The 19,682-nt window shown below is 51.0% G+C and overlaps 7 protein-coding genes across 7 annotated transcripts; 3 read left to right on the top strand and 4 right to left on the bottom strand.

Annotated features, from left to right (window-relative positions):
* Positions 1 to 225: 225 nt before the first annotated feature.
* Positions 226 to 3,501, bottom strand: K441DRAFT_663128 (peroxisomal hydratase-dehydrogenase-epimerase). The gene is made up of 6 exons (XM_067649150.1): positions 3,171 to 3,501; positions 2,817 to 3,044; positions 2,655 to 2,763; positions 2,128 to 2,602; positions 1,133 to 2,079; positions 226 to 1,054 (listed from the first exon to the last, which is right to left on the bottom strand). The coding sequence occupies exons 1-6, from the start codon at positions 3,333 to 3,335 to the stop codon at positions 264 to 266; spliced, it is 2,715 nt and encodes a 904-aa protein (XP_067501969.1). The 5' UTR covers positions 3,336 to 3,501; the 3' UTR covers positions 226 to 263.
* Positions 3,502 to 3,677: 176 nt separating this feature from the next.
* K441DRAFT_663126 (putative uridine/cytidine kinase) lies at positions 3,678 to 5,577 on the top strand. Its single transcript, XM_067649149.1, has 5 exons — positions 3,678 to 3,870; positions 4,231 to 4,733; positions 4,824 to 4,847; positions 4,911 to 5,026; positions 5,176 to 5,577. The coding sequence occupies exons 1-5, from the start codon at positions 3,715 to 3,717 to the stop codon at positions 5,301 to 5,303; spliced, it is 927 nt and encodes a 308-aa protein (XP_067501968.1). The 5' UTR covers positions 3,678 to 3,714; the 3' UTR covers positions 5,304 to 5,577.
* Positions 5,578 to 8,156: 2,579 nt separating this feature from the next.
* Positions 8,157 to 10,196, top strand: K441DRAFT_663120 (S-adenosyl-L-methionine-dependent methyltransferase). Its single transcript, XM_067649148.1, has 6 exons — positions 8,157 to 8,215; positions 8,279 to 8,537; positions 8,662 to 8,835; positions 9,008 to 9,437; positions 9,733 to 9,910; positions 9,963 to 10,196. The coding sequence occupies exons 2-6, from the start codon at positions 8,430 to 8,432 to the stop codon at positions 9,988 to 9,990; spliced, it is 918 nt and encodes a 305-aa protein (XP_067501967.1). The 5' UTR covers positions 8,157 to 8,215; positions 8,279 to 8,429; the 3' UTR covers positions 9,991 to 10,196.
* Positions 10,197 to 11,612: 1,416 nt separating this feature from the next.
* K441DRAFT_663112 (uncharacterized protein) lies at positions 11,613 to 12,169 on the bottom strand. The gene has a single exon (XM_067649147.1). It carries the CDS (start codon positions 11,949 to 11,951, stop codon positions 11,622 to 11,624), a length of 330 nt encoding a protein of 109 aa, XP_067501966.1. The 5' UTR covers positions 11,952 to 12,169; the 3' UTR covers positions 11,613 to 11,621.
* Positions 12,170 to 12,406: 237 nt separating this feature from the next.
* On the top strand, positions 12,407 to 13,812 carry K441DRAFT_570602 (carbohydrate esterase family 16 protein; the record flags this gene model as incomplete). Its single annotated transcript, XM_067643929.1, has 3 exons — positions 12,407 to 12,604; positions 12,876 to 13,511; positions 13,576 to 13,812. The coding sequence occupies 3 exons, from the start codon at positions 12,407 to 12,409 to the stop codon at positions 13,810 to 13,812; spliced, it is 1,071 nt and encodes a 356-aa protein (XP_067501965.1).
* A 90-nt stretch (positions 13,813 to 13,902) lies between these two features.
* K441DRAFT_697866 (uncharacterized protein) lies at positions 13,903 to 16,916 on the bottom strand. The gene is made up of 2 exons (XM_067653014.1): positions 14,685 to 16,916; positions 13,903 to 14,629 (listed from the first exon to the last, which is right to left on the bottom strand). The coding sequence occupies exons 1-2, from the start codon at positions 16,818 to 16,820 to the stop codon at positions 14,054 to 14,056; spliced, it is 2,712 nt and encodes a 903-aa protein (XP_067501964.1). The 5' UTR covers positions 16,821 to 16,916; the 3' UTR covers positions 13,903 to 14,053.
* A 1,231-nt stretch (positions 16,917 to 18,147) lies between these two features.
* Positions 18,148 to 18,686, bottom strand: K441DRAFT_443819 (uncharacterized protein; the record flags this gene model as incomplete). The annotated part of the gene is made up of 2 exons (XM_067641675.1): positions 18,148 to 18,368; positions 18,419 to 18,686. Coding segments are annotated over 2 exons (489 nt in total), but the record flags the coding sequence as incomplete, so codon positions are not given.
* Between the last annotated feature and the right edge of the window lie 996 nt (positions 18,687 to 19,682).

Below are 19,682 nucleotides of genomic sequence, written 5' to 3'. Positions count from 1 at the left end.
GGGCCGGCGCGTTTGCGGTCTGGATGTCGGGCTGCGGTGGCTGGGGCTATGGCGCGCACTGCTGCCGAGCGCCTGACCTGGGGGGGACGGTGTCGTTGGGGGGTTTGAGTTGGTTTAAGCGGGTGAGTGGTGCGGAAGGAGGAGGAGAATAGACGAAGAGACATCGAGATTCATTCCTATATATACTTTTAATACAAATCTCATCCGTCATGCGAAAAAAAAGATCCCCACCTTTATATACCATTACATAAACCCCTATCTCCCTACAACTTCGCCGCCGCACCCCCAGCCAACTCCGCCCCAGCACCCGCAATACATAGTTTCCCCGTCTCGACCACCTTCGTCTGGAACACGACCTTATTCCCCTCCCTCCACATTTCGGTCCGCAGCGTCTGGCCCGGCAAAACCGTGCCCGCAAACCGGACTTTCACGTTCTTAAAGACACCATACGTCTGGACGACATGCTTGCCCGCATAGCCGAAGAAGCACAGCCCGTGCAGGATGGGGACCTTGAAGCCGCCGACCCTGCTGAACTCTGGGTCGATGTGCAGCGGGTTGCGGTCGCCGGACAGGCGGTACAGGGCGGCCTGCTCCTCGGTCGTCTTCTCCTCGACGACGGCGTCCGGGGCGCGCTGCGGCGGCTTGTGCACCTTGGTCGCCGCACCCCTGTCCGCGCCCTTGGTGGGGCCGCTGAAGCCGCCCGAGCCGCGGATAAACACGGTCAACTCATTGTAGAACAGATCCTCGCCCGTCCGCGCGTCTTTGGTCGTTGTGCCCGTCACCACAATACCCGCGTTGCCCTTGTCGATTACTTCGACTAGCTTCGGGTATGACACTAGCGTCGCTTCCGTTGGGATCGGGAATTTGCGGATCTCAAGGTATTGCTCGCCGTGCAGCAACATCATGGGCGAGAAGTTTGGCACAATATCACCTAGTGAGAAGGGCGCGACGGCGTTGAAGGGCGGGATGACGCCGAAGGTTGGGAGGACCTGGAAGTTGTCTGAGTTCTCATATACAAGGGGGAGGTCTGTCCGTTTGGCGCCGACGCCGAGATCTGGATATCATGTAAGTTACTGTGCCTTCAAAATAACTTTGCATAGAGCAAAGGAGGAGGCTTAGGGGTTAGGCTTACTGTAGAGAATGACATCCCGCTCATCGTATTTGAACTCAGTCCCTTGCGCCTGGGCCTTCTTCGCCTTCTCGATGTTCTCTAAGATCTCCTTATCGACCTTCCCGCTCTTCTTCTTTCCCCCAACCGTGTTGCCCATATTAGCCATAATCGACTTAAGACCATCCTGGTTGCTCTCCGGGTGATCCGCGCGGCCATCATTGAAGTCGTTGATCTTATCCCACACCTTGAGCACCGCTTCCGGCGTAAGGGGCTGATCTATGGGGAAGCCGTGGCCGCCTGTGCGCTGCCACCTCGTCTGGGCAACCCAGCCGCTGCCAACTTCATAGAGGCGACCGGTAGGCGGCTCAGGCGTCTTGTCCGAGCAAAGCAAGACGACGAGAGGCGCCACGTAGTCTGGCTTAAATGCCTGCACCATCTCCTCCGGCATGATTGTACGTGTGAGCTGGGTGCCAGCATTGGGGGCAATGGTATTGACCCAGATGTTGTGCTTGGCACCTTCACGTGCTAGCGCGCGTGAGAACCCAAGAATACCGCATTTAGCTGCTGCATAGTTAGCCTGGCCGAAGTTGCCGTAGATACCACTAGTGCTAGTGGTATTGATGATGCGGCCATATTTCTGCTTGAGCATGTACGGCCAGGCAGCCTTGGTGCATTTATAGGTTCCCCGCAAATGCACTCCCATAACGATGTCGAACATCCCGTCGTCCATGTTAGTGAACGCCTTATCCCTGAGGATACCGGCATTGTTGATCAGTACATCGATGCGGCCATAGGCGTCAATGGCTGACTTGACAACAGCATCACCGTCTGTCACGTTGGCCTTGTTTGGGATGGCTTCACCTCCCATCTTTTGTATTTCCTGGACGACTGTATCAGGATTTACAAGATCATTTACAACGACCTTGGCGCCGAGTTTAGCAAAAAGCAGAGCGTAAGAGCGGCCGAGACTGCAAGAATTAGCTGGTAACTTACTTAAGCTTCTAATATTAGCTTACCCCGCTCCAGCACCGGTAATGAGGACAACTTTTCCCTTGAAGTCCAATGGCTCGCCAGGCTTATTCGGAGACAGCTGTTGCGCCGCCTCAAGCAACTCCATGAAGTTGGCAGGGCCAGTCGGGTACTCAGGCTGAGAGAAGTCGTTGACTTCATTCCACTTGCTGAGAATAGATCCGGGCCTTAATGAACCGTCGGCCTTGTACAACGCTCCCTTCGAGCGTTCCCACCGCAGTTTAGCAATGTGACCGCCACCAACCTCATATAACGATCCAGTCTCGGTGTTCGATTTGTGAGTGAGAACAGCCACGAGAGGAACAACCCATTCTGGCTTCAGGATCTCCAGGACATCTGGAGGCATGACGGTCTGCGTCATTCGGCTTGCGGCGATGGGAGCAATGGTGTTGCAGAGGATGTTGTATTTCAACCCTTCCTTTGCGAGGGTCTCTGTAAAGCCAACAAGGGCCAATTTTGCAGCTTTAATATATTAGTGCCAAGTTCCTCTGTAACACAATGGATTTGAACATACCCGAGTAATTGCACTGTCCAAAGTTGCCAAAGAGACCAGCGGCGGACGCAGTGCTAATGACACGGCCATATTTCTGTTTCCTGAAATACGGCCATGCAGCTCTTGCGCACTATTTCCCAAGTAAGCAAATTATCCTAACTACACGCAATCATTGTAACGCACCTTGTATGCGCCCCGGACGTGAACAGCCATGATCAAATCCCAATCCTGGTCCTTCATATTCTTGAAGCTGATATCCCGTAGGATACCAGCGTTATTGATGAGGACATCCACGCGACCGAAGTTCTTGATAGCTGTTTCGATGATGGCCTCGCCATTCTCGACGCTATTGTAGTTGCCAACGGCCTTGCCGCCCTTGGCTCTGATCTCTTCGACAACGACATCGGCTGCCTGCAGACAAGCAATGGATTAGCAGAGTTTGCGACATGGAAGGTGTGGAGGAAAGGATAAAGCAAGGCTTGATGGCAATCGTTGGAGCTTAAGACGGCACCGGATCCCACTGGAGCAAAATCTCACCTTAGTCGACTTGCCCTCGCCTTTGAAGCTGCCACCTAGGTCGTTCACGACAACATTCGCGCCTCTTGAGCCATAGAACAGAGCGTATTGCTTGCCCAAGCCACCACCAGCGCCTGTCACAACGACCGTCTGGCCGTCGAAACGCAGCTCTTGCGGGGACGTCATAGTAGTCGTCTTACTCAATAACGCAAACAAAGAGAGGATGCAACGGGCAAGAAAATAAATGCAGCGATGGCAATGGAGATGGGGTAGGGGAAAAAAGGAGGGGGGGAATTAAATGGAGACAACGAGAGGTGTACGGTTGAATCGATTTATTAGAGTGCTGGTTGCAAGTGCCGCGATGACCGAGCTTCAGGTCGTCATCGTGCCGAGGTAGGCTCTGCTGGGGAGGCGCAAAGCACGTGATGCCTCTTTCACATGCCAGAGTCTGAGGCAGGCGACGAATGGGGATGTACATATGCGATTCATCTTGTGATCATCGGCCTGTAAAAACACTCGCCGCATGATGAGAGAGCCACCATAGTGGTCTATAATCACACCTATCATGCCCCAGATCATTGACGACAAGTCCGAACACTGCATCCCCTTCATCCTTGAGCGGCTAGAAGCCCATCGGGAAAAGTATGCTAACAGGAGCGAGCCGCCGCCACCCTTCTTCTTAGGTTTAAATGGCGTCCAAGGAGCTGGCAAGACCACTTTGGTACGTTAATGCCACATTTATCTATGTCGTGTGCATGCTTGGTACTGCTAGCATTCATTCAATCTGCCCTCTCCCTCTCCAAAACTCAGGGTTACTCAGACTCGAATTTAAACTTTCATTGCCACCTCTCTTGCGTTCGTGGTTAAACATTTGATGTTGCGTTGTCAAACCATATTTCCGCTTTCGTCGTTCCGCCAACGCAAGGGTCTAGAACCCTTTTTAAAAAAAAAGGCTCACGAAATCAACATCCCTGGAATTGTCCATTGACAACAACATAATCCTCAATCTCTGTTTACCATTTCCCTCATGTACCGCAATCAAACTACGTCTTAAAATGCAGCCCCTTAATGTCTTCACCAGGTCTCAACTCTTTGCAACACCCTCCAATCCCCTCCATACTCCCTTCCCACCGTTGTCCTGAGCATCGATGATCTCTATCTCCCATACTCCGCCCAAGTCGTCCTCGCCAAATCCCATCCCCTGAATCCCCTAGTTCAGCATCGCGGCCAACCCTCAACCCACGACCTTGCCCTTGGTGCTGCTGTCTTTTCAGCCCTGCAGTCTCGCCAACAGACGAAAATCCCCGTCTACGATAAATCGCAGTTCAATGGCCAGGGAGATCGCACCGATGAGGCCTCTTGGGAGACTGTAAATAAGCCAGGCGAGAAGCCGATAGAGCTCGTGGTGTTCGAGGGTTGGAGTGTGGGATTTCGTGCGCTCAATAACGACGAGTTGGAGTGGAAATGGGCTGAGGCAAGGGAGTGGGAGAACGACGGAGCGGCTGAAACGCAATTGGCGAAGCACCGATTGCAGGACCTGATGTTTGTTAATGAGGCCTTAAGAGGCTACGATATGTTGACCGAGTAATTCCGCCCTTTCGTTAGTTGGACAATGTTCTGCATTGCCGTTCAGGGAAGCAGAATGGGCTTTAGCATGCTGACTTTTGTGCCCAGCTCATTGGATGCGTTCGTCCATATGTAAGTTTCTCCTAGAATCCCCTTGTTGTCGTAAATGAGCAGATCAGTTGACAATGGTGGTAGCGATGCCGAAGATACGAAGTTTGTCTACGACTGGCGCCTCCAACAAGAAGCAGCTCTACGTGCTTCGAAAGGTGTGGGTATGACTGACGAACAAGTCATCAACTTCGTAAATGGATGTAAGTATCATCAAGCTCGCAGGAGCCAGGCGATGGCAGAGTTCGGCCCCCGCGCGGCCCACAATCCATCCCGATGTCTAACCTGATCTCGATCTCCGCTGGCGGAACTTCAGACTTGCTTGCAGCTTGGCTGACCTTGGTCTAAACAGACTATCCTGCTTACGAACTCTACACGCCAATACTGCGTAAGGGGATATTCGAGTCAGGGGACAAGGGGAGGCAGTTAAGGCTAGTTGTCGGCCAGGATCGCAGGGTCAAGTCCATCGAGAGCATATAAACGACGATAGTTGCGATCGGGTATAGTCTTCGTCTAAGAAGGTCGGGTGACAAACAAGCAACTTGTTGAGAGGGGATTCATGCAAGGTGCTGTTCTGCTCGACTGTAAATCTCGGCAGCACAGGCGTTCCCCGCAACGTCCCGTGCGCTATGAATCGGTTCCAGTGAAGGCGACCGCATGAATCGCGAGTCCGCATGTTAAGATAAACGCTCAACAGTCACATTATATAGACGGCGGATATGCCCATATGCCCCTTTTAACATGTTGTTAATGCCTACTCTTATCACATTAGCTGATTGTAGATGACTCCCTAGATCACTCCACATATAGCGCACTTAATCCGAGTAAGCTAGAGCCGTTATAACGTCCACTACCGTGTGGATTAAATCTTCTTGAATCCCACTGCAAAATGAGCCAATAGTCCCACTTCAATCACACCCACTTTGTGATAGCCCTATGCCAACGGCAATTGTATCTAGCCAATACGACGCTAAAGCCATGTTCTGATATCGTTCTTACTCCCCTGACCGCCCTGGACTATAATAAAGGATGCAAAGTGATGAGTGATGATGCACGCTCAGTTCATAGCTATTACTACGCGAGACTCTAGAACCTGATCGGTGAGCCTACCGAGGTTACCGTCCCACGTTAAACAGGGCGTTTAGCAAACCGGCTTTCTTCGCGCCTTCCGCGCATTGGTGGACACTAAAAACAGCGCAACATGAGGGTTTGATCTAGGAACTGCGACTGCGGATCTTCAGATGAGAACGCGGGGCGGAAGTATGTACAAGGTTCTGCTCGGGAACGTATTTGTATCCATAACGTCACCCTACAGAGAGGCGAGGGAAGTGATGCTGAACGATGAACTGTATTAATTTGTCTAAGGCATGCGCTTTAGAGACGCTAAAGGAGAGGATTCTGAACTAACTTATGCCTGACATCCACAGAGTGAGCAGACTGGTGGACGCATCATGACTCTTAAACGAAGGCTCTAATGCAAGTAAATGACAAACTAAACCCCACACGCCAGTGTACAGGCCACTTGAGGTTTGCCCTGAGCCAGGTTTTGCAACAGAGGAGTACCTCAGATGTCATGTTTTGGGAGTAGCTAACATATCATGACAATATGCGGTAGAGTGGCGTCGTCTCAAATGATCGAAACGAGTAAAGCCATTGCCGCATGAGGAATAGCGGCAAGGGTTGACAATGCAAGATCAGGCAAAGGCAAAATCGGCCGAATCTTGAGGTGAGCTCAATTTTGAGGCCCCATCCCGTTGCCGGTGGAGTGCGCAGCCATGCAGGCGTGAGGCGGATAGCTACATAATGCGGGTGCTATGATGTCTCCCGTAGGCGTAAACTGACAAGCAGGAGGAGGATGCGCAACGGCACAGCCTGTTCAGCTGCGCGAAATCGGCGGTAGATCAAGTCCCAAAGCAGAGGGCGGTGCGGGAAGATGCTTTGGGAATTGTGACTGCCAGACCACCACGTGGTGGAGCCAAGATCTCTGCATAGCAGGATTCAATGCCAGGACGAGCCAGCGCTGGCTAGCAGCAAGACGGAGCTCGCTGACCCGGCGAGCATGGAAAGACGCCTGTCTGGATTCGCTGGGGGGGGCGGACGCGCAGAGGACAGGTCACATTTTCAGGGTAATTCTCTCCGCTTGGCGGTCTGGTAAGGCGGATAGCGGGTGTTGTGTGGGCGACCTGGCGATGTGCAGCGAGGGCAGTTATCCAATTTGTTTCGTGTGGGTAAGCGAGCCCAATCAACCAGAAGTGGCACCAGCAGGCTTTCTGGTGGGTGGTGATGCCCTCCTTCTCGCCCGCTGCGGCAATAATCTGGGGGGAGCATACCACCCCGGCATCAGTCCAGCAGTCTCATGGGCTTCTGGAGGACTCTATATTCCAAGGCCATGTCGCTGGGAACTAGTTTACCGGAAAGCCTTATCGGCGCCATCCGGGCACGGCGTTTTGTGTTCCAACTGGGCTGGTCAAGCTCCCGCTAAGTTAGTTTCGGAGTTTATGAGATGACGGTAGCTCATTGTTAGGTTGACCACCAATTTTCTTGGTCAACTGACAAACCAATGAACTATGCCCACTCAAGCTACGAGAAGGCTTGCCACTGGCCTCCTCAGCTTCAATTAACTGCTCCAATCGCGGTTACGCAGAAATTCCCGATAACGGAAGCCGCGCCTGCTGCTTTAACTTCTCTTTCTCCTTTCAAGGGAACGGCCTAATTCTACCGGTTGTCGCTGTTGTGGACCGTCCCCCATGCCGCTAGTCCCTCGGCCATTGCGTCAGTCGCGATGCTGGAGAGCAGCGAATGGGTATTTGGAAAAGTTGGGACCCTCCGACGCCCGAGAGGCCACAGGCTACCTCTCTACGGCCAGCAGAATCCTTCATGTTTCGGTCGGGTGCAACCAACTCTGCATTCGGGAGCCTGTTCCAGAACCCCAAGGAGTGTTGACAGCTGTCTCCTACTGACCCTTCGCAGCCAGCGTTTAGGCCGGGTTCCCGTGGCTGGCAGGCCAGCTCATTCACCGTATTTCCAGGCTTACTAGACGTATCCAGTCAAGGGGCGTGATTGCCAACCAAGGCTATATCCGGCTCGTTGTCTATAGGGCGACTCCCTGGCTCTGTTTGTCAGGTGAGCCGTGATCTTCATGGGAGGGCGACGTTTTCCTCCTTGTGTGGCCTTTTGCCGATGCTTTAACTAGTTTGCCGCAGGCATTGCGGCAGGTTTCAGAATCTGAGCCCGAGTCTTATGCAACGTAGTCATCACGATACCAGACCCTGCTCCATCGTCTCAAGTTCCTCAGCCCTCTTGTAAACGCCAAGCGTCTGTGACTCTCGTCCTTAACGTTAAGACATGCGACACTGCACATTGTGGATATCTCCTTTCGGTATTCTTGACGAGTTAGAATTTCTCATTAAACCAATCTGCTGGAGGAATGCCCTTGCTGACGCACTATAACATAGCCGCATCCTTGTTGACATAGCGTCATCTGTCAAAAGAGACATTGCAGAGGGGTCTGAATGCAACGCAGCGATCCGCCCTAGGATACTTACGAAGATTTTGCTTCATCGCATAGAAATATCTTTCTTGAACGGCGCATATATCTAAAGCAGGATGGCAGAAGTCGACGAGGCCGCATACAGAGAAACAGTAAACATCCACGATAGAGACTTTCAGATACATTCTGTAACCCATAGAATATATTGTGTTCCAGTAGATGAGGTACGTTTGACCGTTTGCAGCAGGCTTCTTAGCCTGGGAGTAAACTTCCACGTTATTATGGTTGTTGGGGGATGTCCTTATGAGAGCTCCGCCAGCTGTGTTTCCAAGGCTAACATTTCTGAAGGATGAAGAAGATAGACTTGAGTCGCAACACGATGTCATACAGAGACTTTTCGCGGAAAGGTCACGAGACGCACTGTTCTTCCCACCCATCGACTATCCGATGAGGATCCTAGATTGTGGTTATGGAAGAGGACAATGGGCAGTAGCCATGGCAGAAACCTACACTGATAGCAGAGTAAGCAATGATCCTTTCCAATTCCGACATGGCCGAAGGTGATTTTCCTAGTGAATCTCGACAACGCCATGAGATCCAGCACCTTTAACGGCAGATGATTCTTGTTGTCCTAATCTCCGTAATCGGTCATGAGATACCTAACCCGGCGTTGCTGATAATTCCATCCGGATAGGTAACGGCAATCGATATCTACCCAGCAACCCTACCTGATCAACCAGATAATCTTGAATGTGAGGTGTGGAACTTAAACGACCCCTTAACCCCGACAGATCAAGCGAATACCTATGACCTAATTCATTCCCGGTTTGTCGCTCCCGGAATCAAGAGAACCAGATGGCTAGACTATGTGAAGGACCTAAGAAGACTTCTAAAGCGAAACGGCTGGGTACAGATGGTGGAATATTATTATAATTTCCAATCTGATAGCGGGCTCCTCACCGATGACCACGCCATACGGAAATGGTACGCTTACTATCGGCGTGCCATGGAGACAGAGAGAGATCCGAGAGTAGGATCCCGCCTGCAAGATTTGATGAGAAATTCAGGGCTTGTTGATGTCCAAGGTCTGCAATATAGCCTTCCTATTGGGCCGTGGTCGACTGGTATGGCAATCTCCGTTAGTTTATTGTCATTCTGTATAATCATTTCTTATCCTCTACTTCTTATTTTCTTATGCCATTTTGGATATACTCCAATTCCACCTGGAAGCCTTGGTTTAGGGATTTTGTTCTCTTTTTCGAACAACGAAGGCTTCCTTTCCGTAGGGTAAAGCCCTAGACCATGTCAATGTCATTCTCACGATGGTGATGGAATTTTGCTGCTTGGACTCCTGAGGCAACATAAGCACTTGAGGAATCTACGAATCATCACTGACGAATCCTTGAAAAACGCCATCAGATCCAACCCTGCGAAGCATTGGCCAGGATAATTTGGAGAATGTAGCGGAGTTGCTTGATTCTCATGCAATCTGGCCATTCACACATCGTCTGGGCTGGACAAAGGAGCAAGTGGAGGCGTTCACACAGCAGGCGCGTGATGAAGTCGCGGATATGAGATACCGGCTATACATGCCAGTGTGAGTTCCACCCATCCCTCAAGAAGTACGGATAACTAACAGCAGAAATAAGGTATGTTGCTTGGGGGAGGAAACGTTGAGTGTTGCGTTGGGATGAACGTGGCCTGCAGCATGGGTAGCCGTTTGCCTTGATTCAGCTGAGCGGAGTAATGCTACACATGCCGTCGGCGACATATAGTGGTTATAGTAGTTGGCAAGGACTCAAGTGTGTAATCTCCAAGCCTCATGTATGCTCTCCTTTCGCAGTTTTCAGGTCCAAATAATCCGATTCCGCCCCTGTGGTCACCAGCACCTATCCGTAATCTTTCAGTAGAGTATATGAAACAATAAAGAACCATGACGTACAATGCAAAGACAACAGCCGAGGATCCCTGTAATAGTGCATAAAGCAGATACAGAACGGTATGATTGACCTTGGTGGTGAGGCCGACAAGATGGTGTTGGCAGATGACGGCAAAACGAGGCCGTCTTGACTAACAACGAGCAATGAAGAACAAAGAAGATAGTAGAGCCTAGGGTGGCTTCGGGCCCGTCGATGACAGATTGAGAGGAGTGAGATGAACAGCACAAGACGGTCGTTGTCACGTCTTGCCGGGAATGTCTGGCTAATCTCGTCGTAGGATTCGGGGAAAAGCAACGACGAGAGCGCTAAAGGGGGCGAGTACGGTGTTGAGACAAGGAGTGTTAGATCCGGAAGTAGCAAGTAGTGCAGCGGGTTTGTGATGGTGGTGGAAGAGGTCGGTCGAGATGTTGAAGTTGGTGGTTGAGGCGAGGGAGCGATGGAAGTTGAGGAAAGGATGAGAGTCAAAGACGCTGATTGGTATGGTTCCGGCGTGGCGGGTCAGGCATCCTTGGGCAGCGGTAATCACATAGCAGTCATGGTGAGAATAGGGGAGGAGAAAGCAATTGCATAGAATACACAGGCGTGGAGGACGTGGGAAAGGAAGTAAGCTGGCGGGAGGATTGAATTGGAATGATATTGTCAGGCGAAATAAGGTAACTACGTCAACAGGAAGGAAGCAGCCACGCAACAACGCATCGGACATAAAAGAAATACGGCACTTGGCTCACCCCCAACGCCCAGAGCGTGATTGGGAAAGGCTGCTCCGCTGATGTGCCCGCCATGCTTTCCGACGGCGTGGTAACGAAGGTCCAGCATCGCGACGTGGAAGCGGGAGTCTGTGGAAAAACCAGCCACTTTCGGACCCGCAGGCATGACTCGGGGATACTTCCATGGAGTCGCAGGCCCAATCCCATTCCATTCCCATTCACCGACTACCACGTACAGGAAACATGCTGCTCCCATTCGCACTGTAGCCGCGCAAATCACCTCGCCCTGCCTTTTGCCTCGCCATCCTGCCCATGATTTTTGCCGCAGAGCTGGCTCACGGTCCGTCCGAGGGAATATTGGGGCGCATGAAGAATCACTCGGAATGGGAGAATGGGCCGCCAACGCGGACAAGCCGGTAGCCTCAACGGAGCCCCCCCGCAAGAGCCCAGCCTGGTCTCAGTGGTCTGGGCTTCTCGCGAGGAAGTGGACCGTCTTAGACCCGCATAGGATTGCACGCACGTGAGCTGGAAGGAGATCCGTTCGGAAGATTATTTGATGCCTTGTGAGAGTAGTTTTCATTTTGCTGAAACCAGCACTACTACTACTACGACGATGACGATGACGATGACGAGGACTTCCTCAACGGCAGCCATTCAAGCCCTACAGTCGACAAAGCAGCCCAATCTCCCGAGCTCCTTCCTGCCTCGCCACTTCCAGGACGCAAACCGCTCTCTCCTTCCAAGTAGTCTCATCCCTTTCCGCCCTCGTCAATTGGGAGAACAGACAATCTAGGTGCATCGTCGTGTCGTTCCGGTCTATATCCCAGTGAAAGAGAGGCAAGATATGACAAACCGCATGAGATGATCCTAAACACGCATGGAACAGCCAAGACGCACGTCTGTTGCACGCCCACGCAGGACGATTAGGTCGTGGGGCAGTTGGTATTTCTGCCCCTGCGGCGGCCTTGGCGAGTACCACCGCCATTCGCATTATTTCTAATCCGCGGGGGTTAGCTCCGAGGAGCTTGCTGCCAACGTCAAACTAGCTCTATAATCCTCGTACGGTCCATTGGGTCTGAAATTCCTCTTCAGCGTTCACCTACCAACCTGTCTCGACGCCCAGCAGGAAAAAGGGAAATATCTGTCCCTGAGATCGGGCTTTTTTTCGAAAGAGTTTATTAGCTTATTTGACCAATTCGATCGCCCTCCGCACTCGCCTAAGCTTCGACCTGGTTAAACCCCCCCCCCCCCCCAAAGTGCCGCGGTCTTGCCAAAATCCTGGCTTCGATATACCCAGTGCGGGACGTCGGTGGAGGGGAACACTTATTAACCCGCAAGTGGTCTTAGCTTTGGCATTATTTCACGCATCATGGCCTTATTTAAATTTCCCCGACCGTTTCCTGGTTTTTCTCTTCAGCCGCCTTTCTAAACCCTCAGTATTTCAACATGCGGTGCTCACGCTTTAATTTTCTTGCTCTTACGCTGAGTTTCACTGTTGTGCTTGCTCATCCTAGGAGCTCATGGAATCTGAAGAAATTCAAGAGCCTCGTTGCTTTGGGAGACAGCTATACAGACGAAAGCCGACTCGGGTATTTTGGCAGCCACAATGGCTCCGCACCGCCAGTGGGGTGGGTGGACTCAATGGTAAGATTTTAATTATGTGTTTGATCTCGTCATCCCAATATTTTCCGCAGCCAATGGCCTTACAAGAGATCGTTTTACACGACAGAGTGAAGTTTCTCATGGATTATCCCTCAATTGATGCACTCTACATACTAGAGCCATTTTCAAGTTCTTAACAAGTCAATACGTTTCTCAAGTTTCACGTCGTGAGGGGCTTTCTATAAGTTTGCCCGTGACCCTCCGTCCATGTTCCACACGTAATCCCCCCCAAATAACTCTCTTCCTTCTCCAGTCTTTCAGCACCGCCTCCGGTGGTATCGTCTGGGCGCGCTATGTATCCCTATACACCTCAGCGAACCTATACAACTACGCCGTCGGCGGCGCCGTCTGCTCCAACAAACTAACGCCACGCACCTGGAACACGATCTCAGCGCCATTCCCAGACATCGCCGGCTACGAGCTGCCGGCCTTCCTCGCCGACGCTGCATACCGCATCCCAGGAACCCACCAGCCGTTCCTCAATATCCCGTCCAGCGAGACAGTCTACTCGATGTGGATTGGGACGAACGACCTCGGCAACTACGCGCTGCTGACCGACTCGCAAAAGGGCGGCACTACTATCGTCGACTACGTCTCGTGCGTCTACTCCATGCTCGACGGCCTCTACCACGCCGGCGCGCGCTACTTCGTCCTCATGAACATCGTGCCCTTGCAGCTGGCCCCGCTGTATGCCACCCCGGAAAACGGCGGCGTCGGCGCGAACCACTTCTGGCCCGACAAAGGCGGCAACCTAACCGAGATCAGCTACCGCATGTGGGAGAGCGTCGCCACCGTCAACGACATCTACAAGTACCAGACCCCGTACGAGATCCTGATCGCGCGGAGGTATCCCGGGGCGCATTTTGCCGTTTTTGACGTTAATGGCCTGGTAAGCTGCGTTTTCGATTTTTTCTGGCTTCTTAGGTTGGACTTAGGCTAATGCACTGTCACAGGTTACGGATATCTGGAATCATCCGGCTGGTTATTTGAATGGTACCGCGCCGCTCAATGTCAAGGGGTATGATAGACATTGCAGCCTGACGGGCTTGAATTGCACTAGGACGGATAGTCCGGACTCGTTCTTGTGGTATGACGAGCTGCATCCGAGCGAACAGACAGACCGGGTCATTGCAAAGAGTTTTGTGGACGTGGTGAGAGGGGAGAGTAAGTGGGCGACATACTGGTCATAGTCCCCAAGAGGACGAAATGAAGAGGTAAGAGAAGGAATGGGAGGTTCTTTAAGGTTGTAAAACTGCAAGGACAAAAGGGTGAGGAGGCTGGACTTCAAAAGAGTTCTATTCATCCTCAAGATGAATTATATTTAATAATTTTATAATGCTAAAGCCATCCCTCCAACCAAACCCAACCACGTCCATCTAACCTTAGATTTCCTATTTTCCGCATACCGCTCGTGACCCAACACACTATCCGTCAAATCTGCCGACACCACTTTTCCAACACTCGGTCAATGCCCGGCCCGACACTCGGCGCGATCTCCTCCAAAGCGACGTCTACCCTGACCATACTACCCGCACCTGTACCTCCACCTCCAATGACGGGCACCACTAACTCCCACCCAACAAGCCTCTCCCATTCCATCCGCGCCACGTCCCGTCCCCACACTTTTGTAGCACTCCCGCTAGCCACCGCTCCTCCAGCTGCGGACTGAATTTTCGCTTTTGAAGCCAGGGAGACGTACTCGGCGTATGCCATGTCGAAATTACAGGTATCAGTGTCGAGGATGACATCGAGGCGTGCGGCAGCAATGAGGAGCGCCAGCTGGAGAAAGGACAGAGAAGGTAGGAGAGCAAGCTTAGAGTCTGGAGGTGCGAGTGAGAATTTTGGGGAGAGGTGCGCAGTGAAGGTGTCAGGGGAGATGGGAAAGGTGGATACGGTAAGGAACGACGTTGGGAGCAGAAATGAAGTTAAGACTTCTGGGACGGATTTGCTGCGATAGTAATAAGGGGCGAGATGGGTCGTCAGGAAGATCTTGTTGGAAAACAGAGCCTTTGAAATTCTGTTAGGGATGTAACGAGGAGAAGAGAGGTTAAAGATGACTTACTGAGATGCTGTTATTCCAGCTGCTCAGGATATCTACATCTTTGGCTAGGGTTTTGAATTTATTTGAGACGGTGGGTTTGCCTGGTTGGGAAAGTACCGCTTGTTCCTCGACATTCAGCGCATCAGGTTGCAGGAGTAAGACAGCTTTACATATTTCTTGAAATGCGGTGAATGACTTTGCCAGGGAGAGGTGGACATAGCGATGGCTGAATCTGCTCTTCACGCGTTTCTCGAGGCTCTCAGCGACGTCTATCTTAGTAGTCAGACCAAGAACAGCGATTGGCGCTTTCCTGGACTGTGCGATGTCAAAGAGGTTGTATAATAGTGTTTGGCGCGGATGAGAGGCGAAGAGGTCGAATTCATCCATGACGAACACCACCGCTTTGGCGACTTGCTCTGTTTCTTGCCCAGTCTGCTCGGAAGGGTGAGAAAGTAGGGCTAGAAGCGTTGAGAGTGTGTCGGCGTAATTCTTGCCTAGGCCGTCCTCTTCGATCTCCATCTCTTTGCCCAGTTGTCTCCAAATCTCTCGAAGAGCAAGCTTATCGTCCGTATGAACGAAGCCATTCAACTTGACAACGTGGAAATCTTCCCGGTGGTCTTTCGATAATTCGAACAGAACTTTGCCCACCAAAGCAGTCTTCCCGCTACCTCTAGCCCCAATTAGAAGCATAGAGTTACCCTCTCCTGCTACTACTGTGTGCTCGACAAGCTGATAAACTTTCTTATATTCATCGTCTAAACCAACAAGGGGCCCTGAGCGCTTGACTGTGATCTTTTCCAGCACGATGCGTTTTAGAAGCTTGAGTTCGCTATCCGAGCTAGTCGCTCCATTAATCCCACTAATTCGCACAGTAGCCACCGGCATTTGCCTTTTCTTTCGCTGAACTTGAAAAGGGTTTATCTCTGCATCGCTCAGACGTTCTTCTTCATCAACACTCATTCGGTCAGAGACGTCTGAATTTTCATCCACGTCATTTGCAGTTTGAGACGTATATATTTGCCCACGTTTCGGCGCTCTCTCAGACACTGAACCCGGGAGTCCGCTTTCAATCACTTCGTCATCGTCACTATCAATATTATCTGTGTAGCTCCGTTTTCTTCTGGAAGAGGTATTTTTAATGCTTCCTTTGCCATTATACGGTCCCTCGAGACCACTTTCAGAAGTGGCGCCATCTTTTTCATCGTGATCTAGGGTGTTTCGTTTTCGTCCCGCTAGCGTGGCGGTGGTTGATTGAGGGCCCTTGCTTTGTTTGCTTAAGCTGTCCTCCTCACGTTTGTCCTCTATTACTTTTCTTGGCCGGCCAGCTTTTCTTTTCGCAGGCGTAGTTGATGCTACGTACTCATTGGCACCGTTCGGTTGGTTAGGCATATCCTGATCTGGTTCGTCTGACATAGCAGACCTCGCTGATCGGCGGGTAATGGGACCTGACAATGTGCCCTTTGCTGCTTTATTCACTCCACTGTGGGTGCCGTTCAATGCCCGCTGGATTTTACCACGGCGGGACGGAGTAGCCGGGCCTGATACCAGTTCGCCCTCATCATCCATCGGAAAGGCCTCCACTTGTTCTTCACCCAACATCTCGTTCATCAGCGTTGAGCGACCAACATGGTTCCTAGCAGACCCCTCCAAGTTTCTGGGAGACATTGTGTTTTTTGGTGTTCCATTAACCCCCGGGTGTACACGTGCTCTTTGCCCCTGATTTCCCGCACTCGTCCCGGGGCTGCCTCTCGTGCGGTTCGGTGAAGCGTCTCCGGAATTCCCTTCATTGTGGACAAGTCCTCGAATTCGACTGCGTAAGCGCTTGGCGGGAGAATCAACTTCTAGTGCTCCGTCAAAGTCGTTATATATGTCCTCTTCATTGTTCGGGAATCTGCGCTTTCGTAGTGCGCCATCCGGTGTGTGTGCTGGCGAGCTGGGAGAACTTTTTGAGGCCCTGGCTTGAGCGGCTGGAGGAGCGGCTTTTTCAGGTTCCTGGTCATTAGCTGTTGCCAAAGAAACAGCTCGTCGACCTGGTCGCTTCAAAGTCCCGCTAGCAGGAGCCTTCAGTGTTGCTGAGGCTTTCGTGAGTGGATTCGAAGCATTGCGGGTAGAAGTCTCGAGCTTCCTCCTCTTTGCAGAGCGTGGAGAGTCGTCCATGGCACGACTGTCCAGATTAATCTCAATTCAATATTTTTTTAGGAACTAGGCACATATCTACAAGCTTTGGCAGGAGGAACAGCATGTAGTTAGGCGTGAATGGTAGTTAAGATGTTTTATGGAAGCGCAGGCGCGTCGCGAGAAAGATTCGCGAGATGCGACCTCGCTTCATGCCGCCCGATCCGCCCCTGCCTAATCTTCATCACTACTTATTCATGCTCACATATTGTCTCTAGGCTTCTAAGAGCTTCAAAAATTGCATTGTTTTATCCGTACAGGATCCTAGTTAGTCAAACGGATTCGCGCATCTCACGGGTCGTTTCCTTAAAAACACGGAGACGACACCGAAGACAAATTACAACTAAAATGGGGTTTCCACACCAAAGATGTCGAAGAAGCTTAGTAAATTTCTCTTGATGATGTGAAGGAGCGTTCTTGTCTTTCACAATACACTTATAATATGCTCGGTTTACAAATAGTACTTAACGTAGTCCTCAGAACGCAGGGGATTCAGAAGTAAAAGACTACCCGTTCTAGGACAAGAGTGTAATAGGAAAAATCAATTGACGGAAGCTGTTAACTCTAATCCGCCAGGGCTCACCCAACCCCTACTCGTCACGCCTGTGTACAATGGGATTTGTTGTAGATACCATTCCTATGCTTTACATTCTCCACCGCCCCGGAATTCAGCCTCTCATTATTCTTCGCCCCTTCTCAGCGACCACTTGACCAGGCTATACAAGTCTGTATATTGTTTTCTACACGCGGTAACGAGTGGTTACGGCTCCAAAAGGCCTGATAATGGCCCGTCAAAATTGAAGAAATTGATATCGTCGGAGACGTTCGATGCCGGAAACCCCCCTATAACCGTATCATCAAAGACTGGCCACTCAATTGGACTCGACGTCTCCTTCAGGATGTTATTCTCAAAGTCTTCGAATTCCTTGTTGCATAAAGACTCTGGTCCGAATCCAGCCTCATCCATATGCCATTCTCGACTATCTGAGCTGCTTGAGGCTATGGGGCTAATGGCAAGACTCTTTCCGTTCATTCCTTCCTGGTACGACACCGGAGCGTTCGAACCGTAGGCGGAGTCTGAAGATTGGCTCTGGCTCTGAGTAGCAGCCATACCGCGTATATTTCCCTGTGTGTTTGCTTGAAAATGCAGATCGATATGGCCATGCATCATCAAAGGAGGGGGCTTAAAAAGCGGGGAAAGCTTATCCTCAAACTCGGTGTCTAAGTCCGTTGCTCTAGTATTGGCAGATGAATCCACCGATGTCCGAAGCTCCGAGTTCATGGACGTGCTCGAGCGCTTGGAGCGCTGGTAAGAAGAGAAAATGTCCGCATGGCAGCTGCGGACGATCTCGATGACTTGGCCCTTAAGCCGTTCCTCTAGCGGCTGTGATTCCTTCTCCACGATGAGCTCGAGCTGCTGGCGGACACGCCCAAGGAGCTCGCGCCTGGAGTATTCTTCGAATTCTGCAAACTCATCCGAGATTGGGGATTTCCGGCTCTTTTCAAGAGACTCCTGGTCGTAGTCATAAACTGAATCTCGTTAGTCATTTGCACTGCCATCACCAAAGGACTTGTCTTACATGGTGATGGTATTTTATCGTCTTCCGGAAACAAAATGAGATAGACCGCGTTCCACTTTTCTATTTCAGTTTGGCCTATCGGAGGTCTTTTTCTGCTTCTGAGTCTTTTCTCTTGCTCCTTATCAAACCCTTCCTTTGGGCCCTCTTCGCGGACCTCACATCCTTCTGGCCTTCTTTGATGTTCTTTTAACGACGTGTCGGTGTCGAATTTTAGTGCACATCTAGCGCACTGGATTGGCAAAGCATGCCTTCGATATAAATGCTGTCTATAGACTATAAATGTTTGTATTAATAAAGGAAGGAAACATCTACTTACTTCAATCTATGCACAGTATCCCAACCAGGTCCACTACATGACCCATATTGTTGGTGTTTTCTAGGGCTCCGTTTAAAATACGGGCAAGCGAACTTCTGTGGAGTACTTAGTTGGCTCTTTTGAGACATACTTTCTGGTCCCGAATGCTCGTCTTTGTCATCCCAATCGTCGTTAGGTGATAGTGAGTCCGATTCGTCTCTGGTACGTTTTCTACTACCCCTGAAACGGCCGTATGAGTTTCCACCCGATGAAGCATTTGATGTAGCAGCATTTTGGAAAGACGACGAATTGCCCCCAGGGTTACAGCTTATCGCGCCGAAGCGGTCACCGAAGGTGAAAGAGAGTTCGCCCATCACTCGGTCAACCAGTTTTTGTTTCAATGGTGACAGAATCTTCTCAAGGACATCCCTTTTATGCGAATTTGGAAGTGTTTCGAGGTCAACACACTCACTGCATAGCGTCTCGTCATCAGAGGATGAATCGAAAGTTTCGCTTTCTTCCTCTGAAGCATTAGGGTCGCTCTTGGCTTCTGGCTCTGATGCTGCACACTCCAACTCACTTCCTTTTTCTAGATACAAAGGGTCTCTTCGTGGAGCTGACACTGGCTGTTCCAAACTTGCTGGGTCGAGTTGATCCGGATCTAGGGATTTTATACAATCAAAGTCCGTAGTCGTAACCCAGGACTCGACCATAGATGATAATTCAGAGCCAGACTCCCGATTAGGGGAATTGGGTGGGATTAGATTTAGGTTACTTGATTGGCAACAGAGCTTCCAGTCGTCTACCTTTGGGATGAGGGTTGATTCTGAATCAAAAATGTATTTGGGTAGGAGTTTTCCGGTGATCCCCGGTCTCTCCGTAGTCGGCCAAAGGTCCTGTTTAGATAACGGTTCCTTAAGATTGATCCTGCTAATTCGGTTGTCAGGTCTGACGCCTGTTGGAGTTGTT

This window comes from Cenococcum geophilum (assembly GCF_001692895.1).
Source record: "Cenococcum geophilum 1.58 unplaced genomic scaffold K441scaffold_32, whole genome shotgun sequence".
In the NCBI taxonomy this organism is placed as follows: Eukaryota; Fungi; Ascomycota; class Dothideomycetes; order Gloniales; family Gloniaceae; genus Cenococcum; species Cenococcum geophilum.
Note: the sequence above shows the minus strand (reverse complement) of the source record. Positions and strands in the feature narration are given on the sequence as shown.